The sequence below is a fragment of the Sminthopsis crassicaudata genome, chromosome 1, assembly GCF_048593235.1.
Source record: "Sminthopsis crassicaudata isolate SCR6 chromosome 1, ASM4859323v1, whole genome shotgun sequence".
NCBI classification, from domain to species: Eukaryota; Metazoa; Chordata; class Mammalia; order Dasyuromorphia; family Dasyuridae; genus Sminthopsis; species Sminthopsis crassicaudata.
Window position 1 is genome coordinate 632,338,516 of NC_133617.1, and position 19,473 is coordinate 632,357,988.

Here is a 19,473-nt window from a genome sequence, read left to right on the forward strand (position 1 = left end):
ATGTTAATGTGTGATTTCATGCTACTTTGCATGGCAAGACAAGTTTCTCTCAATTAATTTAGATTCTTAAATCAATGTAAAAATGAATTATCTGACTAGTTTGAGCACAGCCATCTGCTGACCCTTAAAATCAAGTAGATGAGGAATAAAAACAAACCCTCAGGATGTTATCCTTGAATCAAACATCTGCAAATTCTAGTGCTCTCACATCATCTCCACAATGAAAAACAACCTTCACCATAACAACAAACCAATAGTAAGTACCAGTCATGTACTGAGCACTGTGCTTGGTCTTGGTGAGAAACTCAGAGATTTGATAAGAAGGATCTCTATCCTCTTAAAATTTACAATTGAGTCCAGGAAATCAAACATCAATGAAGCTTACTATGATAAACATGATGCATAATAGGTGCATTAGAGAGGTACAAACCAAAGGGCTCTATCAGTCTAACTTGGAAGAAGTATAAGAATTAGGGAAGATTTCTTACAGGAGCAAATGAACTACTATACTAGTCCATCTTGTCTTCCTCATTGCAAAACCTCACATGAGTAATTATATACTACTCTTTTCTCTTCCCCTTTCCTCTCCCTCAGATATAAATGCTCTGGATTCATTCATTTTAAAACCAGCCTTTGTAATTTTGTTGCCACAGAGGAATCAGGTTTTGTTCTTAGGTTGGCACTTAAACAAACATAAACACACAGAGAGACTTTGAGTGGGAAGAGACCTCAGAGGCCATACTTGAAAGACAATTCACTCTACAACATAACCAATAAATGCTCATCTAATGTTTGCTTAATTAATTCCCCTGGAAAGGAACCCACAATCTCTCAAGGTAGCGCATTCCACTCTGAGATATATTAGTAGGCCTTCTTTCCACACTGGGCTGTGGATACCCATTTTTTGGTTCTGTCCATTCAGAATAATTCAGATAACATTTTTCCATCTTTTCCATTAGTCAATCAGTCAATTTACTGTGTGTCAGGTACTATGTGGGAGAAATACAAGAAAAAGAAAGACAACCTCTGAACTCAAAGAGCTTACATTCTAATGGGGAAGATAACATAATAAAAGAGATGTAAGCAAAGGAAGAGGTGGGAAGGGAAGAGAGAGGAAGAGAAGGTACCCATAGCAATCAAGGTGGCTTGGGAGCATGATGGAGAAATCCAGAGGAGTGTAATCTGGTGGGAAATGAAAAGGACCAGAATATTAAAGACTGTTGAATGTATTCTACAGCATCTCTTCCTTTCTCCACATTCTTTCAAAGCAGAGACCCAGCAATCACACCTGCCAATTGGTTTAGGATTCTGGGATGTAGTTTGTCTAAGTGCTGTAGAGGATAGAGCATTGAACCTGAAGTCAGGAAGGCCTGAGTTGAAATTTGGATTCAGATACCCTTGACAAGTCACTTACCCCTGTCTGCCTCAGTTTCTTCATCTGTAAAAAGAAGGAAATGGCAAACCACTCCAGTGTTGCCAAGAAAATCCTAAAGGGGGTTACAGTCAGATACAACCAAAACCAACTAAATAACAGCAACAACAATAGATGCCCTCATCATCCTCCCCTGGTCTCAGGTTTTAACTCTCTAGTTTCTATTTCTAGGCTCTTCTTTTTTATTCAAAGGTAATTTTTCTTGGCAGAGATGATAAAAAACATAAGAGTTGGGCAGGTTTTCCTTTTTCCTCTTTATTATCATGGTCCAATCCACCCAATCAATGATCCCATCCCTTCTTTGATCCCCCAGTCTTTCCCCAAATAATTTTTGTTTATCCTTTGCTTTCTTTGCAGACTTATAGGATTATAGATCTAAAGCTCAAATAACCTTTAGAAACCATTAGGAGGTTTAAACTACTAATTTTTCAACCTAAAGGCCTGGAAATATCAAGTGGTATTTCTTTATCTGCACAAAGAAGAAGATGACCTTGAAGAGCCTTTTTAATTTCTAAAATCCCACTTCTCCACAGGGGTTCCTCTATCACTATTGCTGTCCTTCTTCCATGACCTTTAACCTGACAGTATCTATTGATTTTCTATCCTCATTCTTTGAAAGATAGATAAGTAGCAGTTCCTTCCCCAGAAGGTCAAGCTCTATTATTCAGGGAGTCCCTCTTTTTTCTTGGCTCCAACTATTCAGCTGGTCCTTATTCCCTTTTTTTTTTGTGTCACATCCTTCCATCTCCCTTGTTTGCCTTTGGTTTTTGAAAAGGACCAATGACATCACAAGGTGGTCTAGATTTGTGCATGAATTTGACTTAAGTAAGGCAGAGTTGCATAAAGTTGTTAGCCTCTCTCTTCAGAACTATACAAGTCCAACGGCCAGACAAAAATCAGGATGACCCTTGGCGTCTGAGATTCAGTGGATGACCTTGGGGCATCTGATACCTGACCAAACTCTTAACATTCCATTCTAAGCTACCTCTATGACCACTGGACCAAAGTATTCTCATCTGCCTGTTCCATCTGGGAAAGTCTTCACAGGCTTGGGGTAGAATTCCCCTGATTGACCAATAGGTTTAAGTCCTCTCTCTTTTCTGTTTCTTTTTCTTGAGTTCCTCCTCCCAAATTTCAATTTCTGGCCTCCACTACAAGTTTCAAGCCTCCAAATCTACCTTCTCAATTTATTCTCCTACAAGAAAGTATTTAGCACAAACTTTTAAAATGGAATTGACTGGACAAAGGGAATTCTGTTCCCCTTAACTTTGCCCATGTGTAGGTTATTAGCTTCTGAGAGTGGGGGAAAAAGAGAAGAAAAATTTCAAAACATATTCCACAAAGAATAAAAGAATTGTAATGAACCCTCAATAAATTGAGATATTAATCTACTTGAAAATTTAAAAGATTTGGTTGAATCAAGTATAATATAAATCTATAAGGGTCTTAGAGAGTTCTGGTAGTACTCTAATAGGCCTCATTAAATGAGAAACTTGAATTATAAATAACATTTGCAAATGACTTCTCAGTTGGTCTTTTTGGTCCTCATCAGTCTCTGCAACTTTCAATCCTATCTAGAGGCAGAGTTGTGTAGTGAGAAATGTGTTGGACTTGGAAGAGTCAGGAGAAGTGGGTTCAAACCCCCTCCCTGCAATGTACTAGTTATGTGTCTCCAGGCAAGTCACAATCTGTTTTTGTCTCATATTCCAAACAGTGATAATGGGGATAATTCTTACTTTATCTTCTGCACAGGGGTTCTGGTGAGGAAAGGCCTTTGTGAACCCACAATTATGAATTTGTGCCTAACTGCTAGAGCTCTTTATTTGAAGTGAATAGGTTTCCACAAGAGAAGGAAGTAAAACAGCATGCTAAAAGCAAGAGTTGTCTGGCACATTTTGACCTACACAAGAGAAGACATTTGAGACACCCATGGGGCTCCAGGAGAGGAGAAGAGTAAAAGGATGAACCTGGATCACTCGTAATGTTCAGATAAGGCCATCACCTGCTCTCTGGAGAGGGGAAGGGGTCATTAGAAGCTTAACCAGAGATGGGGGGCATCCAGACCTTTGGGATCTGACTTTTAAATTGCAGATGGATAGATAGCTCCCATGAGAGACAGCCCTCCAGGTTATATTCCTCTCACATCATTCCATAAAGCTAGTGGGGATAGACCTGGGTTGTCTTATGCAACCTTGTTATAGGTTGCCTGCAATGCTTGGTGACTTTGCAATGATTATTACATGCCATAATTTTGTATATGCTTCTATGTTTCTCCCAGAAGAATCTAATTCCTTGAGAACAGGACTCAATTTTTTTTGTGTCCTCTATTTTTGTTTCTTCTTTGTTTTTCTATTCCTAGTGCCTGACATATAATAGGACCTTAATAAATACTGACTTACAGAAAACTTGGATTTTTAAGACTCTCTTGAATCTAGGCCACATGCTCTACATTTCCAGGCAGGTGAAGTAATCAGAAGTCTGTTAGGGTGTTTGTATTTATACCAGAGTTTACTACATCCTTACTGATTAAGAGATTGAGGATGAGAACAATGGCAGATTCCTAGGTTATCTCAGAGAACATTTATTCAATTCTCTAATTTTATAAATAAGAACTAAAATGTGAACAGAAGGGAAATGCCTTGTTCCAGGTCACAAAGTTAGTTACTGGCAGAACCAGGACTCAGTCTTCTGGCTTCTGGTCCAATGTTCTTTCCCCTCCACTGTATTGCCTAACTTAGTGCTTGCTCCCATTTGGGACTCAGCAGGAGAAGATTGCAATCTGGGCTTCATTAGAAGGTATTACACTTGACATGGCATCCATTTTTATAATGATTGTTTGGCTCAAGGGAGAATTCTGCTCTCAAGAAACCATATCCTTCATCATAGCTTGACATCCGACATACAACAAGTGTCTTAAAATAAATAGAAAGGCCTCATTAGGAGCATATGTTGTAAATTTTTATTGTAAACTTAAGAGGGCTTACAAAGGTTATATATTTATTTTCTTAACCACATAGTCAGCAGATTGGCAAATGATGAGGAATATTTTTTGACATCAGGGTATTCAATTAAATGAATCTGGCAAAAATATTCTAACACATTTTTAACACATTGTTAAGCAATAGGACTAGCTCCTAACATATTGAAAATAGGAAGGAAAAAGGATGCAGTGCATGGTTTTAAATAAGTAACTTATATGTCGCTTCTTAAATTTTTTGCTATTTCATGTGTGCATGTGTATATATGTAAAAACATGAGGTAGGGCTTTTGTTTTGTTTTATTATTTTTATTTTAAGAGAAGACTATGCTTCCAAAAAAGTATAGAAATAATTGTCAGTTTTACCAAAAAAAGAAAAATAAGGAGAAGGGGTAGAAGTGTGAGTTTAGAACCATTTCAATAAAAGCTCTCAAGAGCCATCCCTCAAAGTGCATTGTATTAGGTGTGGGCCCATAGAAACCTCCAGACCTGAGTCTGAGATTTAGAAAATGGGCCTAAAAACAAGGATATCTCTTCATTATGTAACTGACATAAAACCCAGGGTTGGAGCATATACAGTTAACACAGCAACGTGAAGTGATGTCACGGAGTCCACGGAGGAAGGAATGTCAGTCTCCCAGCCAGCTCGACTCCAAGAAGTCTCAGTTCTGCCTTTTGGCTTATTTTATGCTGTTTTCTATGCATACCTAAAATGGAAAGTGGAGAACAGGGTTTGCCCAATGTAGAATAATTTTGTAAGAAATTAAAAGTCTGCTTGGAAATGAATGTAGGAGCCCCAAATCATGGTTAATAAGATGTTACCACATAAAGAGCCTGTTCCATGTCACTATAATAAAGACGGGAGGCTGTGCCCTGCTATTGCTGGAATAGCACTGAATTCAAATCCTGGGTTTAAATCTCACTTGTATCTGTATGATCTTGGGCAAGTCTGTTTTCATTTTCAGCTCTCTATAGGTCTTGTCCTAAATCCAATCCAGTTATTGATACCTCTTGAATATGGCCTCTTCTCTATAGTCTCATAGCTGCCCTCCTGGCATAAGGTATGTATCACCTCCTACCTGGACTATTGCAATAACCTTCTGGTGGATCTCCCCATTCTTCCTCCATTCAGCTACCTAAAGATTTTTACTAAAGCACACATTGGGCCATGTCACTATTTATCTCTAAATTCTAATATTGCCATTCAGTCATTTCAGTTGTGTCTAACTCTTTGTAACCCCTTTCGGGATTTTCTTGGAGAAGATGCTGGAGTGGTTTGCCATTTCCTTTTCCAGCTCATCTTACAGAGAAGGAAGCCAACGCAAACTTGCCCACGGTCACACAGCTAGTAAAGTGTCTGAGAACACATTTGAATTCAGGTTTTCCTGATTCTAGGCCTGATGCTCTATTTACTGCACTACTTAGCTACTCTATTAATTCCAGCAATTCCAGGATCAAGTATAAAGTCCTCTGGCATGGAACATCCTTTTCCATTTGGCCTCTTCTTATCCTTCCAGTCTTTTTACTTTACTCTTATCCATAGAGCGTATGGCTATATGGCTATAATGTTTCTTATTCCTGATGCTTGATCTTTTGGCCCAGGTCTGGAATGTTTTCCCTCTCCAGTCCTACCTCTTTGCTTCCTTCAAAACTCAGACATATCTCACCTTTACCCACAGGTTTTCCATTTTTTCCCCTGGTTTTCCTCACTGCCAGTACTTTCTCTCTGAGGTCACTTTTATTTTCACTGTGCATATCTTGTTTGTACATAGTTATTTGCATAATGTTTCCTTCATTAAAATACAAGCTCTTGAAGACAGCAGCTGCTTTTGCCTTTCATTGTATCCTAAGTGCTTAGCATACTGCCTGGCATTTGGGGAAAGTATTTAATAAATACTTGTTGCCTGATTGACTGGAAGGCGATGGTGCAATTTAATGAAAAGAAAATTGGAGGTAAGAAGTGGGAAATCTACATTAAAGTTCTAGCTCTTTCATTTATTAGCCCCATGATCTCAATAAAATCACTTAAGTTTCAGTTTCCTCACTCACCAAATGGAAATACTATTACTTATACTCTATAACCTCACAGGGATCTGCAGGGAGAAGCACTTTGTTAATTTTAAAATGCTACAGAAATGTAAGTTATTGTTAAGATCATAAAAGACTGGCCAACCGAATCCCTGCTGGTAACCCTGTATAAAAAAGAAAATAATTTTCAAAAATCCTAGAAAAAGCTCTGATTTTCACAGATATGAATCACAATGGAGCTGCTAGAACCCAGTCAAAGCCTCCCATAGACCTGAGCTCCAAGCCAACTGTCTTTAAAGGCCTTTCAAATTATAAGCTCATTATTAATTTATTTCAATAGGCAGTACTATAGGTACTCCCATAGATATTTCTTATTTCTTTAATTTTAAAATAATAATGATGATGATGATAGTGAGCATTTAAATAGAGTATCGCATTTTATATGGTACTTTTACACATGTTATCTAATTTGATTTCATAGCAACCTTGTGTTTCTGTGTTGGTCAGTCTTTTCAGTCATGTTCAACTATTTGTAACTTCATTTGGGGTCTTCTTGGCAAAGATACTGAAGTAGTTTGCTATTTCCTTCTCCAGCTCATTTTACAGATGAAGAAATCGAGGCAAAAAGGGTTAAGGGGTTTGCTCAGGTCACACAGCTAGTAAACTGTCTGACTCCAGGCCCAGTATTCTGTCTAGGTATTTGCTACCTAGCTGCCGATAGCCCCATGAGGTAAACTGAAGCAGGCAGAAGTTAAATGATTTGTTAATAGGTGGCTGAGGCTGGATTTGAATTCAGATTTTCCTGACTTCAAGCTAGTGAGTTTGATTAATCAATATTTATTTATTTAATTAATGATAATTAATTATCATTATTTATAATTATATAATTATTATATTATTAAAATTAATTATATTATATAATTATATTAATTATATATAATTATTATTAGCCTGGGTGGTCAAGCCAAAATGGGTAGCCAAAAGAGGTAAGGATTTTGGTAGTGAACACGTGGGTCTTCTGACCAGGTGTTCACTTGGGAACCAACAAGTCTGGGCATCAAGTCAGGGCATTATGTGAGTAGGTATAATAAAGGCTTTTAAGATTACACGTGGCTGTCCTTGAGTGTGCTACAGGTTATTAAACTATAGATTCAAGAGATCGTGGCCAGAGACCTTTGAAGGCCTCAGAGGAGGCGAGCCAGGTAGAGTTGACACTGCAAAGGACAGTGGTCAAAGGTACTCTGTTGGGCCTAAGGCAGACTAGTAATTGTAACTGCCAGGAGGGCACATTACAAATATAATTAATAATAAAATAATTATATATTATTAATTGATAATGATAATTAATAATTATCATTAATATTTAGCTGCCTGTAAATGATATAAAGGTTGAATTTTGAAATACAGATTTATTTTCCCACAGAATTAAAATTTTTTTCTTTTTACAATGTATTTAATGTGACTGAGTTCATACAACTGGGACTTTATTTGAGAAATCTGGTAAGGTTTTTGTGCCCAGGTGTCTCTAACAAAGGGCCTACCTGCCGACCACCATCTAGTTTTCCAAAGAAGGAAGTTAATATGAATTGACAGTTTCTGGTGTCTAGAGGGCCATCTGAGGATGCCTAAATAAAGGGAAGATTTTTCTTTAAAGAGGCTGTCTTTAATAATTGCTGAATTTCAGGATCCCTGGGGTCTCTTAAGCAAAATAATGCATCATTTATTTGGCTCATTTCACAATTCCTCTCTGCTTTTCTCTCTCGACTTTGCAGCCTTCCTCTAGTACAGGGTTGGAGCAGGCAAACCTAGAAAACAATCTCTCCCCATTCCCCAGCTGAAATGTAATCTTCCCTCCTTAGAATGTAAATTCCTTGAGAGTAGGAACTGCCTTTTTGCTTTGATTTGTATTTTCCCCATTTAGTACAGTGTAAGGCATAAGGCACACACTAAGTGCTTAATAAATGCCAATTGCTTTGATTTAATCTGTGTGTATGCTCTTGGGGTAAGAACTTTCAACAAATCTGCAGCAGTGGTAAGACAAGAACTGAGTGGCTTAAAGTCTTTGGGCTTAAAGTTAGAAGGGACATCTAATCTATATCTCTAAAATTAAAGATCATCTAGTCTACAGCCTTCCCTTCCCCTCCATCCCATTTTACAGATTAAGAAACTGTCTTCCCCAGCAGTCAGGTGGCTTGCCTAAAGTCACATAATTAATAAAAAGGGGAATCTTTTCCCTTTGACTATCAATCTAATCTGCTACTTTATTCTGCTCTCTTGCCAAGGTAGGTAAGGACATAGGAATAGCTAAAATGTCTATAATTCCAAGATAGGAATTTTGCTCTCTGTGTGTTTCTCTCTGTTTCTGTCTTTGTCTTTTCCTCTGTTTCTTCTCTCTGACTCTACAATGGATCTTTATTCCACTTGTACCTATTATGAGTGTCCGCCAGGGCTCTGTCAGAGCCTTCTGTGCAATCTCATCACTGCTCATGAATTCAATTAACATCTTTATAATGATCACTCTGAGACCTCCTTATCCAGCCTCAATCTCTCTTCTAACTGCTAGTGAGTGGATAAAGCACTGGGCTTGGAATCAATATCTTCCTGAGTTCAAATCCACCCTCAGACGCTTATAGCTTGTGACCCTGCGCAAGTCATTTAACCCATGTTTGCCTCCATTTCCTCATCTATAAAATGAGAAAACAGGAGAAGGAAATGGCAAACCACTTCAGAATCTTTGCCAAGAAAATGCTGAAAATGAGGTCATGAAGAGTCAGACACTATTTAGCAACAATAATCTTTCTCTGATCTTCAATATCCCATCTCATCTACCTACTGGATTTTCTGATGTGATGTTCTTAAAGACATCTTCAATTTTTAATATTGAATTCATTGTCCTTTACTCTAAACCCTTCCCTTTTCCTAATGTCCCTATTACTGTCAAGAGCATCACCATTTTCCAAAATCACACAGGCTTGCAACTTCACTGACACAGTCAACTCCTTACTCTTTCAGTGACTACATCTCATTTGTAAATCCAATTGATTCCCCCTTCACAACATCAAGTATATAATCCCTTTCTCTCCTCGGTCACTGTGACTGTCTTGGTCCTGGCCCTCATCACCTCACACATGAACTATTATAAAAGCCTTCTATTGGGTGGCCTCCTTCCTTATTCCAGTCTCTCCTCCATTTGGCCAAAATGATCTTCCAAAAGTAACAGGTCTTTCCATGTCAATCCCCACTTCTCATTCAATAACTTTAATGACCCTCTGCTACCGCTAGGATCAAATTTCCCATCCTCTGTTTGTTTAGTCTTTTAAAACCCTTTATAATCTGGCCCCTTCCTATCTTTCCTGACTTCTTATACCTTTCTCCCCTCCCTGTACTCTGTGTTCATTCTCTTTGTTGTTCCTTGTACAAGACATTACATATCCTGATTCTGATTTTCACTGGCTTTCATGGCGGGGATGTTTTTTCTCTTCGAACCCTTATTCTGGTTTCCTTCAAGTCACAGCTACAATTCCACTTTCTGCAAGAAGCCTTTCCATGTCTTACTTAATGCCAGTGCTTCCTTCCGATATTACCTCCAATATATACTGTATATATCTTGTTCATAAATAGTTGTTTGCATATTGTCTCCACTATTAAATTGTGACCTCTTTGGAAGCAGGTTTTTTTGTTTTGCCTTTCTTTTAATTCCCAGAAGTTAGCACAATGTCTGGCACATATTAGGCACTTAATAAGTCCTTGCTGACTTGATCTGAATTGAATCAAGCTGATAGCTAAGCATCCCCATCAGTTTACTGTTAATTACTGGAAATTGAAAGCTCAGCATGTATCATAGTTTGTCTGCAAGCAGACCTGCTACCGCTGAGTATCAAGGTGTAAAGGGAACAACAGAATAAGACCTCTATTTTATTGCTGCCTCAAAATCCTGTTAATTTGGACAATGACACTTAGCAGTGACTTGATCCATGATGAAGTTAACTCTGCTGTAATGGCTAAACTCCTTTTCATAATATCCTCAGAACATTTCTGACATTTTAGGCTAGCCCATGAATAATAATAATTTATTAAACACTTGCTATGTGTAGTGTGGCTGGCATTCTAGATATAATTAAAAAAATGACACAGTCTCTGCCCCCAAGGAGCTTACATTTTAATTAGAGAAATGTAAAATATATATACAAAGAGTGGCTAGAGAAGGGAGTTTTTGTGTAGGTCAAAGATACTTAATCCTTTGTGTATAGTGGCTCCTTCTAGAAGTCTGGTGAAACGATGGACATTGTCTCTGAATAATTTTTAAATGTGTAAAGTACGTAGAATTAATTGAAATGTAGTTGTCAAAACATTAAAAGGATAATTTCAAAGACCCCAGATTAAGAATTCTGAACCTAGGAAGTCACAGGAATTTTGAGTGGAGCCACAGGGCAGTAGATATCATGCTTTCCCAGTAGCAATGGTAGCACTGATTTGGTTATTATTCTCAGAGCAATGTCAAGTGGTGGAAAGGTGGGAAGGGGGACATATGATGTGGAAAAAGAAATGTAAGATGTTCACACTGGGCTGATTCTCTTATAATGTTAGATAGGATGTAAAACATGGTCTTAGTCAGATGATAATGTCACCATGGCTGTATGCCTACGGGCACCTGTGCCAGCATACGCTCATATGGGTACACACACAACCTCTCATTGTTCCTTCCCTCTTGCATCCAAATCATTATTCTTTTCTCTGAGCATGAAAGATATAAGACCTTCTAGTCCTCTACTGCCTTGGGTGGTAGGGGAGTGTCCCTGAGTTTTTGAAAGCTATGATACAAAACCTCCAGTTGATTCTGTTAAGCTAGAAGTGCTTCAAAGGATGCCTATCAGATTGTGTGTATTTATTATCCAGACCAACTAAGCATGGAGAGGTGGAGGCTGGCCACTGGGCATTGTTAGCCCCATGAAAGAGATTAAAAGAAAAATGAAAGACTAAATTTAAACTCAAGGCTATCAATACATTGCAAGAACTCATATTTTTTCTATGAAATTATTTACTCAAACAACTTGGGTTGTGGGTACTGGATAGGTACTATAGAGAGATAAAAGGAGCCCACAATTCAAATAAGAGAGACTTGGATTCAAATCCTAGTTCTGACACTCATGTATTATATGACTCTTGTATGCTTTACTTTATCTAAAAGAAGGCGCCGAAAACATATATCACCTACCTCACAGAGTTGCTAACGTGGGAAGTACTTTTAAAAAGTTTCAGTTCTATGGAAAAATGTATTTTTATTTTGTCATTTCTGAAAATGGATTTTAAAGTTTAGTTTCTTGTATTTCCTCCCCTCTTTGTTTTTTAATATCACAAATGCCTAAGACAGTTGAAATATAAGCCTTCCAGATAAATTATAAACAAGTAAAAACTGAAATTTTTAATAAAGAAGCTCAAATTGATGGTAATCATTCATTTAATTAGCAGCACATTTTTACTGTTGGTTTTTAAATTAGCTTGTTTTGAAGAGTTGTAGAAAGTATAGAAGCTACTGGAAATTTTGAAGAAATTATTGTTATATTCATGTCACTGAAACAAATTGGCATAACACTGTACAAAACATGTTTCTGACAATGTGCATTGAAATGGATTCAAATTTTAAATGCATTAGAAGATGCAATTTAAAGAAATCATAAGGTAAGAAATATTAACACTAGTTTATCTTAAGAAAATTTATCATCTTTTATATACAATTTCTCATTTGAGATTCATAACAATCTACTTAGGGAAATAGAGCAACTACAGCAACTACTTTTATTCTCATTTTTTTGCAAATGAGAAAACTGAGGATGAGAGAAAGGAATTAGCTTGGGCAGAGCCACACTGTTAATAAATAGCACAGCTATTATTCCTAAGAATCTAGGATCTGTCACCCCAAATCCAGTATTTATTTATAGAATCCATTAAAAAAATTGCAACTACTGACAGATTTTTCCCCTTCCTTTTAGTGTCATGGAGTTATGTGAGTTTTCTGTGCTGCTGATCAAACGAGATTATGCATTTCTGTTACATTTGAAAGAGCAAAGAGAGTTTCTTACCTAAAAAATGGGTTCTTTAAGTCAAGAACATTACCCGACTTGAAGCCTGTTTGGTTCACTATGGCCACAATCTGAATGTCATAACTCTGTCTGTAATATGAAAAAAGAAAAAAAAAAGAAACACATTAACTTATAATCAGTCTTTACAGTTCCTTTGCTGAGAGTGGCATTTTCAAGGTACTAAATGAAAATATTTGACATCTCTATCTGCCCCCTTCCTGCTTAATTGGGGGTGCTGTGATTATTTCATGTAACTATCTGAAAAATCCAGGAATATTATGTCAGGACCTGTCTAAATGAATCATAGAATCACAGAATGTCAGGGCTGAAAGAGATATTAGAGATCTAAACCAATATCCTTCATTTTAAAAAATTCTTTTTCAACTAACAAAAATACCTATTTTTTCTTATTCCCTTGCCCCCTTATTGAAAAAAAAGAAAAAAACTCTTTGTAACAAATATATAATCAAGAAAAAAATTCTAAAAAAATGTCTTATTGTCTATCCTAAGTCCATCATTTCTGCGTCCATGATAGCATGTTTCATTAATGATCTTCTAGAATCATGGTTAGTCATTGATTGGAGTTCTTATTCTTTCATGGTTTGTCTTTGTTATTTTTCTCTTGGTTCTACTCACTTCACTCTGCATAAGTTCATACAAGTCTTCCCAGGTTTCTCTGAAGCTCTCTCTATCACTTCTTACAGCACAACAATATATACCATTATAGATTATCATCTCACCCATTCCCTAACAAATGGGTACTTCCTTAGTTTCTAGTTTGCTGACAAACAAAAATGCTTCTATAAGTAATATTATACATATAGATCTTTTTTCTGTCATTGTTCTCTTTGTGGCATAAGTCTCATACTGATAACACTAAATCAAAGAGTTAATCTCCCTCTTCATCATCTTAAAGGTAAGAAAAATATAGGGTGACTTGTTCCAAGTCAAATGAAAGAAGAGTCAGAACTTGAACTGAGGTTTTCTATCACCCTCACTCTTTTTTATTTATCTTATTTGTATTATTTATAGAATCATAAAATCTCAATCTTGGAAGAGATCCCAGGTGCCATCCAATTAACTGGTACTTGAATTGGAATCTCCTCAGCAACACTGCCAGTTGTATTCAGTCAAGCTATGTTTGAAAAACTTCAGTGATAGGGAGTGATTTTTTTTCTGAGACAGGTGATTCCACTTTGGGACAGAAAATTATTAATCAAAAAGCTATCTTTGCAATTTAGAGTGATAGGATTAAGAGTTGGAAGGAATATTTGCTAGATACCCAATTATGGACAAATCATTTTACTTCCCTCAGGCTCAGTTTCTCTTCTATATGATGAGGGCAATAGTAGTGCTTATATTACCTATTTAACAGAGTTATTGTGAATAAAGCATTTTGTAAACTATAAGACACCACAGAAATGTAATTGTTACTAAGACTATTCTTAGAAACCTTTCTAAAAAATACTTTAGAATCCAGATAGTTCTTTTATACAAATGAAAAAGGTGGAAATCATGAGAGGCTTAAAATGAGTTAAAATTAGTTTCTTTTTCTCAAGTTAGAAACATGACTCAGATCAGAAAAAAATTAATTTTCTAAGATATCAATCATTAAATATAAGAAAAGGCTTTGAACAAGGCTCAAGGGAAAAACCAGATTTTAAATTGTGGTTCTCATTACTGAATCATAGAATCTCTATGTTGGAAGACCATCTAATCTACACTGTATTTGGGAAAGAATTCTTGTTACAGGATACCCAACAAGTGATCTTTTAACCTCTTCTTCAAGACATCCAGTGAGGGAGAGCCCACTCTCTCCAAAGAAGCTTATTCCTATTTTGGACAGCTCTACTTGCTTCCGAGTTTTCTTTCAACTTTTATTGATAATTCTAGAGCAGAGATTATTATTATTATTATTTTGTATAATAGATCCCTTGTGCAAGTGGATGAAACCTATCCATCTTTCTCAGAATAATATTTTTAAACAATTGAAAGAAATGCTAAATTTCATTTAGAAGCCTATAAAAATAAAATTGCATTTTTTTTTCTCTATCCAAATTCCCCCTGAAATCTATTCATGGAGCACAGACTCCCCAGCTTAAGTCCTCTTCTAATTAGAAGAGAAAAAAAGTATTGAAGGGAAGAGTCTTTTAGTAATTAAAAGAGAAAAGTATTGAAGGGAATAGTCTTTTAGTAACTAACTCATTAGTTAAGCTGGACCTTAAATGACAATAATATAGTCTATCACCAGATATACAGGAGGATTCTCTAGCTGGGTAAGAACTTGTGACCTGGCAAAAAGATTCCAAGGATACCTTCAAACTGGAGGAAGGAACCAGAGGAGAAGGCTTCACTCTCAACTACAAGATCATGATTTGGTTTTCTTGTTAGATATAGTGACACTACCAGCTTAAAAAACAAACAAAAAAACAAACAAAAAATTCCAGAACAACCTCCCCCCAGAGGAGTAATTTTTTTAAAAGGGGGAAAAATAAGCATTTATTAAATGCTTATTCTGTTCCAGTGCTTTACAAATTCTCTCTAATTCGATCCTGGGAAGTAGACTTTTTTGTTATTGTCATTCCTGTTTAATAGATGAGAAAATTGAAGTAGATTGAAGTAAAGTGACTTGCCTGGGGTTACATAACTAGTAAGTATCTGAAACTCTTTAAATTCAAGATTTACTGACTTCACTCTTAGTTCTGCAGCCATTGTATCACCTATCTACTTAAAAAGTAGTACCGAATTCCTTCTAAGACTTCAGAATAAAACAAACCAATTATTTGGTAAGCTACAGATCTCCAGAGGCATCTTGGAACAAACCAGCCTAAACTTAAGGAGCTAATCCTTAAATTTTCACTATAAGCATTTACATTCCTCAAATTGGCAAATTTTATAAATCAGGAATTGTTTTTATTGCTTTGTTGACTGTATGAATTTAAGAAAGTGTTAACAATATAGATTAAACTTAAAAGTGAGTCCTAAAAATATTTCCCATTCCTCACTCCTCTAGACAGTTAAACATTTACCAGCACACCTTTGACTGGATCCATTAACTCATAAGATTGAGGAAAAATAATTATCTACTTAATCAATCAAATTTTCCTAAGTCATACTCAATAAGAATGACAGTACTGAGATTATTATAGAAACAGTGTGGAATAGTAGTAAAAGTACTGGCTCAAGAGTCAAAGATGCTAGGTTCAAATTCTGGCTTAGGGTGATTTTTTAAAAAATGGTTTTTATTTCTCAAAATAACTCTTCTAGTCAGTTATTAAACATTTATCTGCATACCCCTGATTCTATCCATTGGCTCATAAGAGTAAGGACAGGAAAAATAATTATCTGCTTAACGAATCAATTTTTCATAAGCCACACACATAAGAAGTGACAGTACTGAGGCTATTATAGAAGCAGTATGGAATAGTAGGAAAAATACTAGCTCAAGAATCAAAGACTCTGGGTTCAAATTCTGGTCTGGGGTGACTTTTAATATTAGCTTTTTATTGTTCAAAACACATGCACAGATAATTTTCAATATTTACCATTGTAAAACCTTGTGCTCCAAATTTTTCTCCCTCTCTCCCCCTCTCTCCCCCTTGCCCTAAAGAGCAGGTAATCCAATACATGTCAAACATGTGCAATTATTCTAAACATTTTCTCACACTTATTATGCTGCACAAGAAAAAATAGATCAAAAGGGGAAAAAATGAGAAAGAAAAAAACAAGAAAGCAAAAAACAACAACAAAAGGTAAAAATACTATGTTGTGATTTGGGGTGACTTAGGACAAATGACTTCTCAGCTCTGGGCATTCATTTCTTTGTGTATCAATTGAGGGCACTTGACAAGTTGATAACTAAGGTAGTCTGTAGCTACAAATCCTGCAGGGAATTTTTTCTACACATTTATGCTTACCCAGAAGAATAATAAAGACCTAAAGCCAGCCTTGCTGAATCTCTCTCCTTCCTAGGAAATGCTCTTAGGGAAAAGATCAAATTAAACTCTCTGATTATGACTGCAAAGTGGAAATACAGAAGTTTACTAAATTTTTTTTAAAGGACAAATCAAGATAATTAATGCAGAAGCTTCATTAAATCTATTAGCATAATGAAGCAGCCAAACAAATTATGTGCTGTCACAGCAATGACTTTTCCCTGCAATGAAAATCCATTTTGTTACATTAAATTTGTTGGTGTGTGGCTAGGTACAGTTACCTAGCTGCACTGTTCTTTGTCTTTCTCTTTCTTTCTTTTCTTTTTTTTTTTAAGACTTGTTAAATCATTTGGCAGAAGAATGATGAAGTGGTAGGATGTTTCTTTCTTCTTCCTCAGTGCAGTGGGAAAGACTGCCCTAGAAGTCTTTTCTGTCCTTCAGGCCAAGAGTGAAATTCTACTTTGCAGACATAGTGGAGATAGAAAACCAGTTGCCCCTGCCCAAAGCTCTCACTTCCAAGGGCTGTCATCTTGGGGACTCTCTGATTCCTGGTGTCTCCTCCAGTCCTCAACAGCCTAGTTAATAAAGCAGAAATTTGCTGCCTATTGGAGCTTACTACTTACCGCTTATTGGCTACAAAGAGCACTTTCCCTGAGAGAGTTTCCCCTTCCTTGGCAAAAAGAGGCGTCTGAAGGAGGCAGCGCACCTGATACCAGTGAGTCAGGGGCTCTGTTGGGGCCGTGGACAGCCAGACCGTGACCCTGTCAAACCCCAAAAGAAAGACAGGGTCAGTGGAATTCTAGTCTTCTGATAAAAGTCTTTGTTTCCTCAGAAAAAACCAACAATCCTCTAGTTTGGACTCCTAGAGTCACTTCTCTTTCCTTTATATAGGAGTGATGACCTCACATTCTTAAATCATAGAATCTTGTCTGTGTGACTCTGAGTAAGTCAGTTTTCTTCTCTGGGTCTCAGTTTCCTCATCTGTAAAATGGGGAGGTAGAGCTTCCATACGACTTCTATAGTTTCTCTGAGATAAGGAGCTAAGATTCTATGATTTAGAGCAGAGGTCAACCAACTGGCCTGAGATCCACATCCAGCCCACTATTTTGGTACAATTTACCAGTTGGTAATGAATGGACTTTATGTTGTAAAATTTGGAGCTGAAATGTGCCCCTTTCCCAAGCCCCCTACTTTAAAAGAAAGATCAGAGGGTTAAGTGAAAGGTGAAGCATCTTGCCAAAAGTCAGGTATTGAGTAGCACAACCAGGGAAGTAACTTAACCTTCTGGGGTCTCAGCTTCCTCTTTCATAAAATGAGGTGTGAGGGGTCAGACTAGATGGCCTGTAAGATCTTTTAACTCTAGATCTATTAGTCTATGATCCTTCCCTTAACTCTTGTAGTTTTAGAGTAATACAAGGAGCAAAATGATCACCACAGTATTGTTCAGACAGGTAGACAGTCTGGAAGAGGTCAGTGCCATTATTTTTAAGCCCCTAATGATATGATTCGCCAGGTTTTCTTTCTCCTAATTCAGCGCTTTCCACTATGCTGCATCATCTTCCAGATTCCCCCCAGTACCCAGAGATGGTAGAACAGATCCAACACAAAGGGCCAGATTTTCAAACGAATGATTAGAACTGTCCAAAACTGTAAAGCTATACCCTATTAGAATAATTAGAATAAGTAGCTGCACACATTTAATAAGCAATTAAGGAATCTTGCAAGGGAAATTAAATCTGTGCATTAGAGTGAGATAGGGGGAAACATTGTGGCTAGAAAGTTACAGGAAAATAACTTTAAACTTCCAGCAAGCATCAAACTCCCAGTCCCTGGAGGTCTTCAATTGGAGACTAGGTAACCACTATTGGGGATGGCAGGAAGGAGTTTCCACTGCTGGTACAGATTGAACAGGATTTCTGAATTCTCTCCTGCTCTGAAATTTCTGTTCTATAACTGTGCTAAAAACTGGAGGAGCATAGGGCTAAGACATGTACTTAACAGACTCTTCTTGGGGTGTGTGCATATTTGCATATGTGTGAATAGGTATTCTGGACTGACAGAATCAACATACTTGGGAGGAAGAATGGGAGGAAGCTCAGAGAGAGGAAGAAGTGTAGTTTGGGAAGGTGGGTAGGAGAAAGTGAGGGAAGAAGAGTGAAAAACCTTTATTTGCTTTCATGACACTGAATTGCCTGTGCTAACCACAGCGATGTAGAGAACCCAGGGTTACCTCCATCCTAGGCTGAGGAATTGGAGGGGGTTAATTTCTGGGAGGGGTTACATAACATGTAAGGATAAATGAAGATCTGGCAATCTAAGCCAGGAGGCTAGCTTTCTTACTTACCTAAAGCAGATAGATGTAAGCATATATCAAGCCAAAAAGTAGTCATCATACCCTGACACAAGCAGTAGTTAGGGGAAAGGAATGGGCATTTATTAAAACTTCCCTCTAAGGTAGGTATACACATTTCATCTGCAGTTAAAAACTTTGGCCTGGGAAACTAGAATCTCTGCATTAGAATGTGGAGAAAAGAGTGAGCAACTTTTTATTTCCAGGCATGTGAGACTGCACTAAGGCCAGTCAGAAATAAAATCAGGTTATCGAGTTTGTATTTACCAGGGAGGGAAAAGTGGGGAGAAAATTCAGACCTACTATTTCATTAGTATGGGGAACTCCAGGTGTGAAAATATTATTCACTAATGTCAATCACTAACTTTTCTACAACCTGTAGTTTTCTCAAGTTGTCTGGAATTACTAAGAAGTGACTTGTCCAGGGTCACAAAGCTAGTATGTGACAGAGTCAGTGTTTGAACAGAGATCTTTTTTGACTTCAAGGTCAATATATGTCATCCTATCTATCATATTAGAAAAAGGGGCAAAAGAATTGATTATAGCATAGTGGGTCTGTGGAAACATTTCCAGATCACAACCATCATAAAGTCACTGTTTTCAAAACTTTTAATCTTTAAAGTTAGAAATGACAGGATCAAATGAGGTGCTCTTTGCATCCTGACAGCTCT

The 19,473-nt window shown here is 37.0% G+C and overlaps 1 protein-coding gene across 2 annotated transcripts in view; it reads right to left on the reverse strand.

The window, feature by feature from the left end:
- Positions 1-4,368: 4,368 nt before the first annotated feature.
- Positions 4,369-19,473, reverse strand: part of LOC141551318 (histone-arginine methyltransferase CARM1-like) — a 246,792-nt gene continuing 231,687 nt past the window's right edge. For both annotated transcript variants that reach the window (XM_074282826.1, XM_074282827.1), the window contains 3 exons: positions 17,076-17,213; positions 12,518-12,607; positions 4,369-5,116 (listed from right to left, as the gene is read on the reverse strand). In XM_074282826.1, the coding sequence (XP_074138927.1) occupies positions 5,107-5,116; positions 12,518-12,607; positions 17,076-17,213 (238 nt within the window). In that variant the 3' untranslated portion in view covers positions 4,369-5,106. The remainder of the gene's footprint in view (positions 5,117-12,517; positions 12,608-17,075; positions 17,214-19,473) is intronic.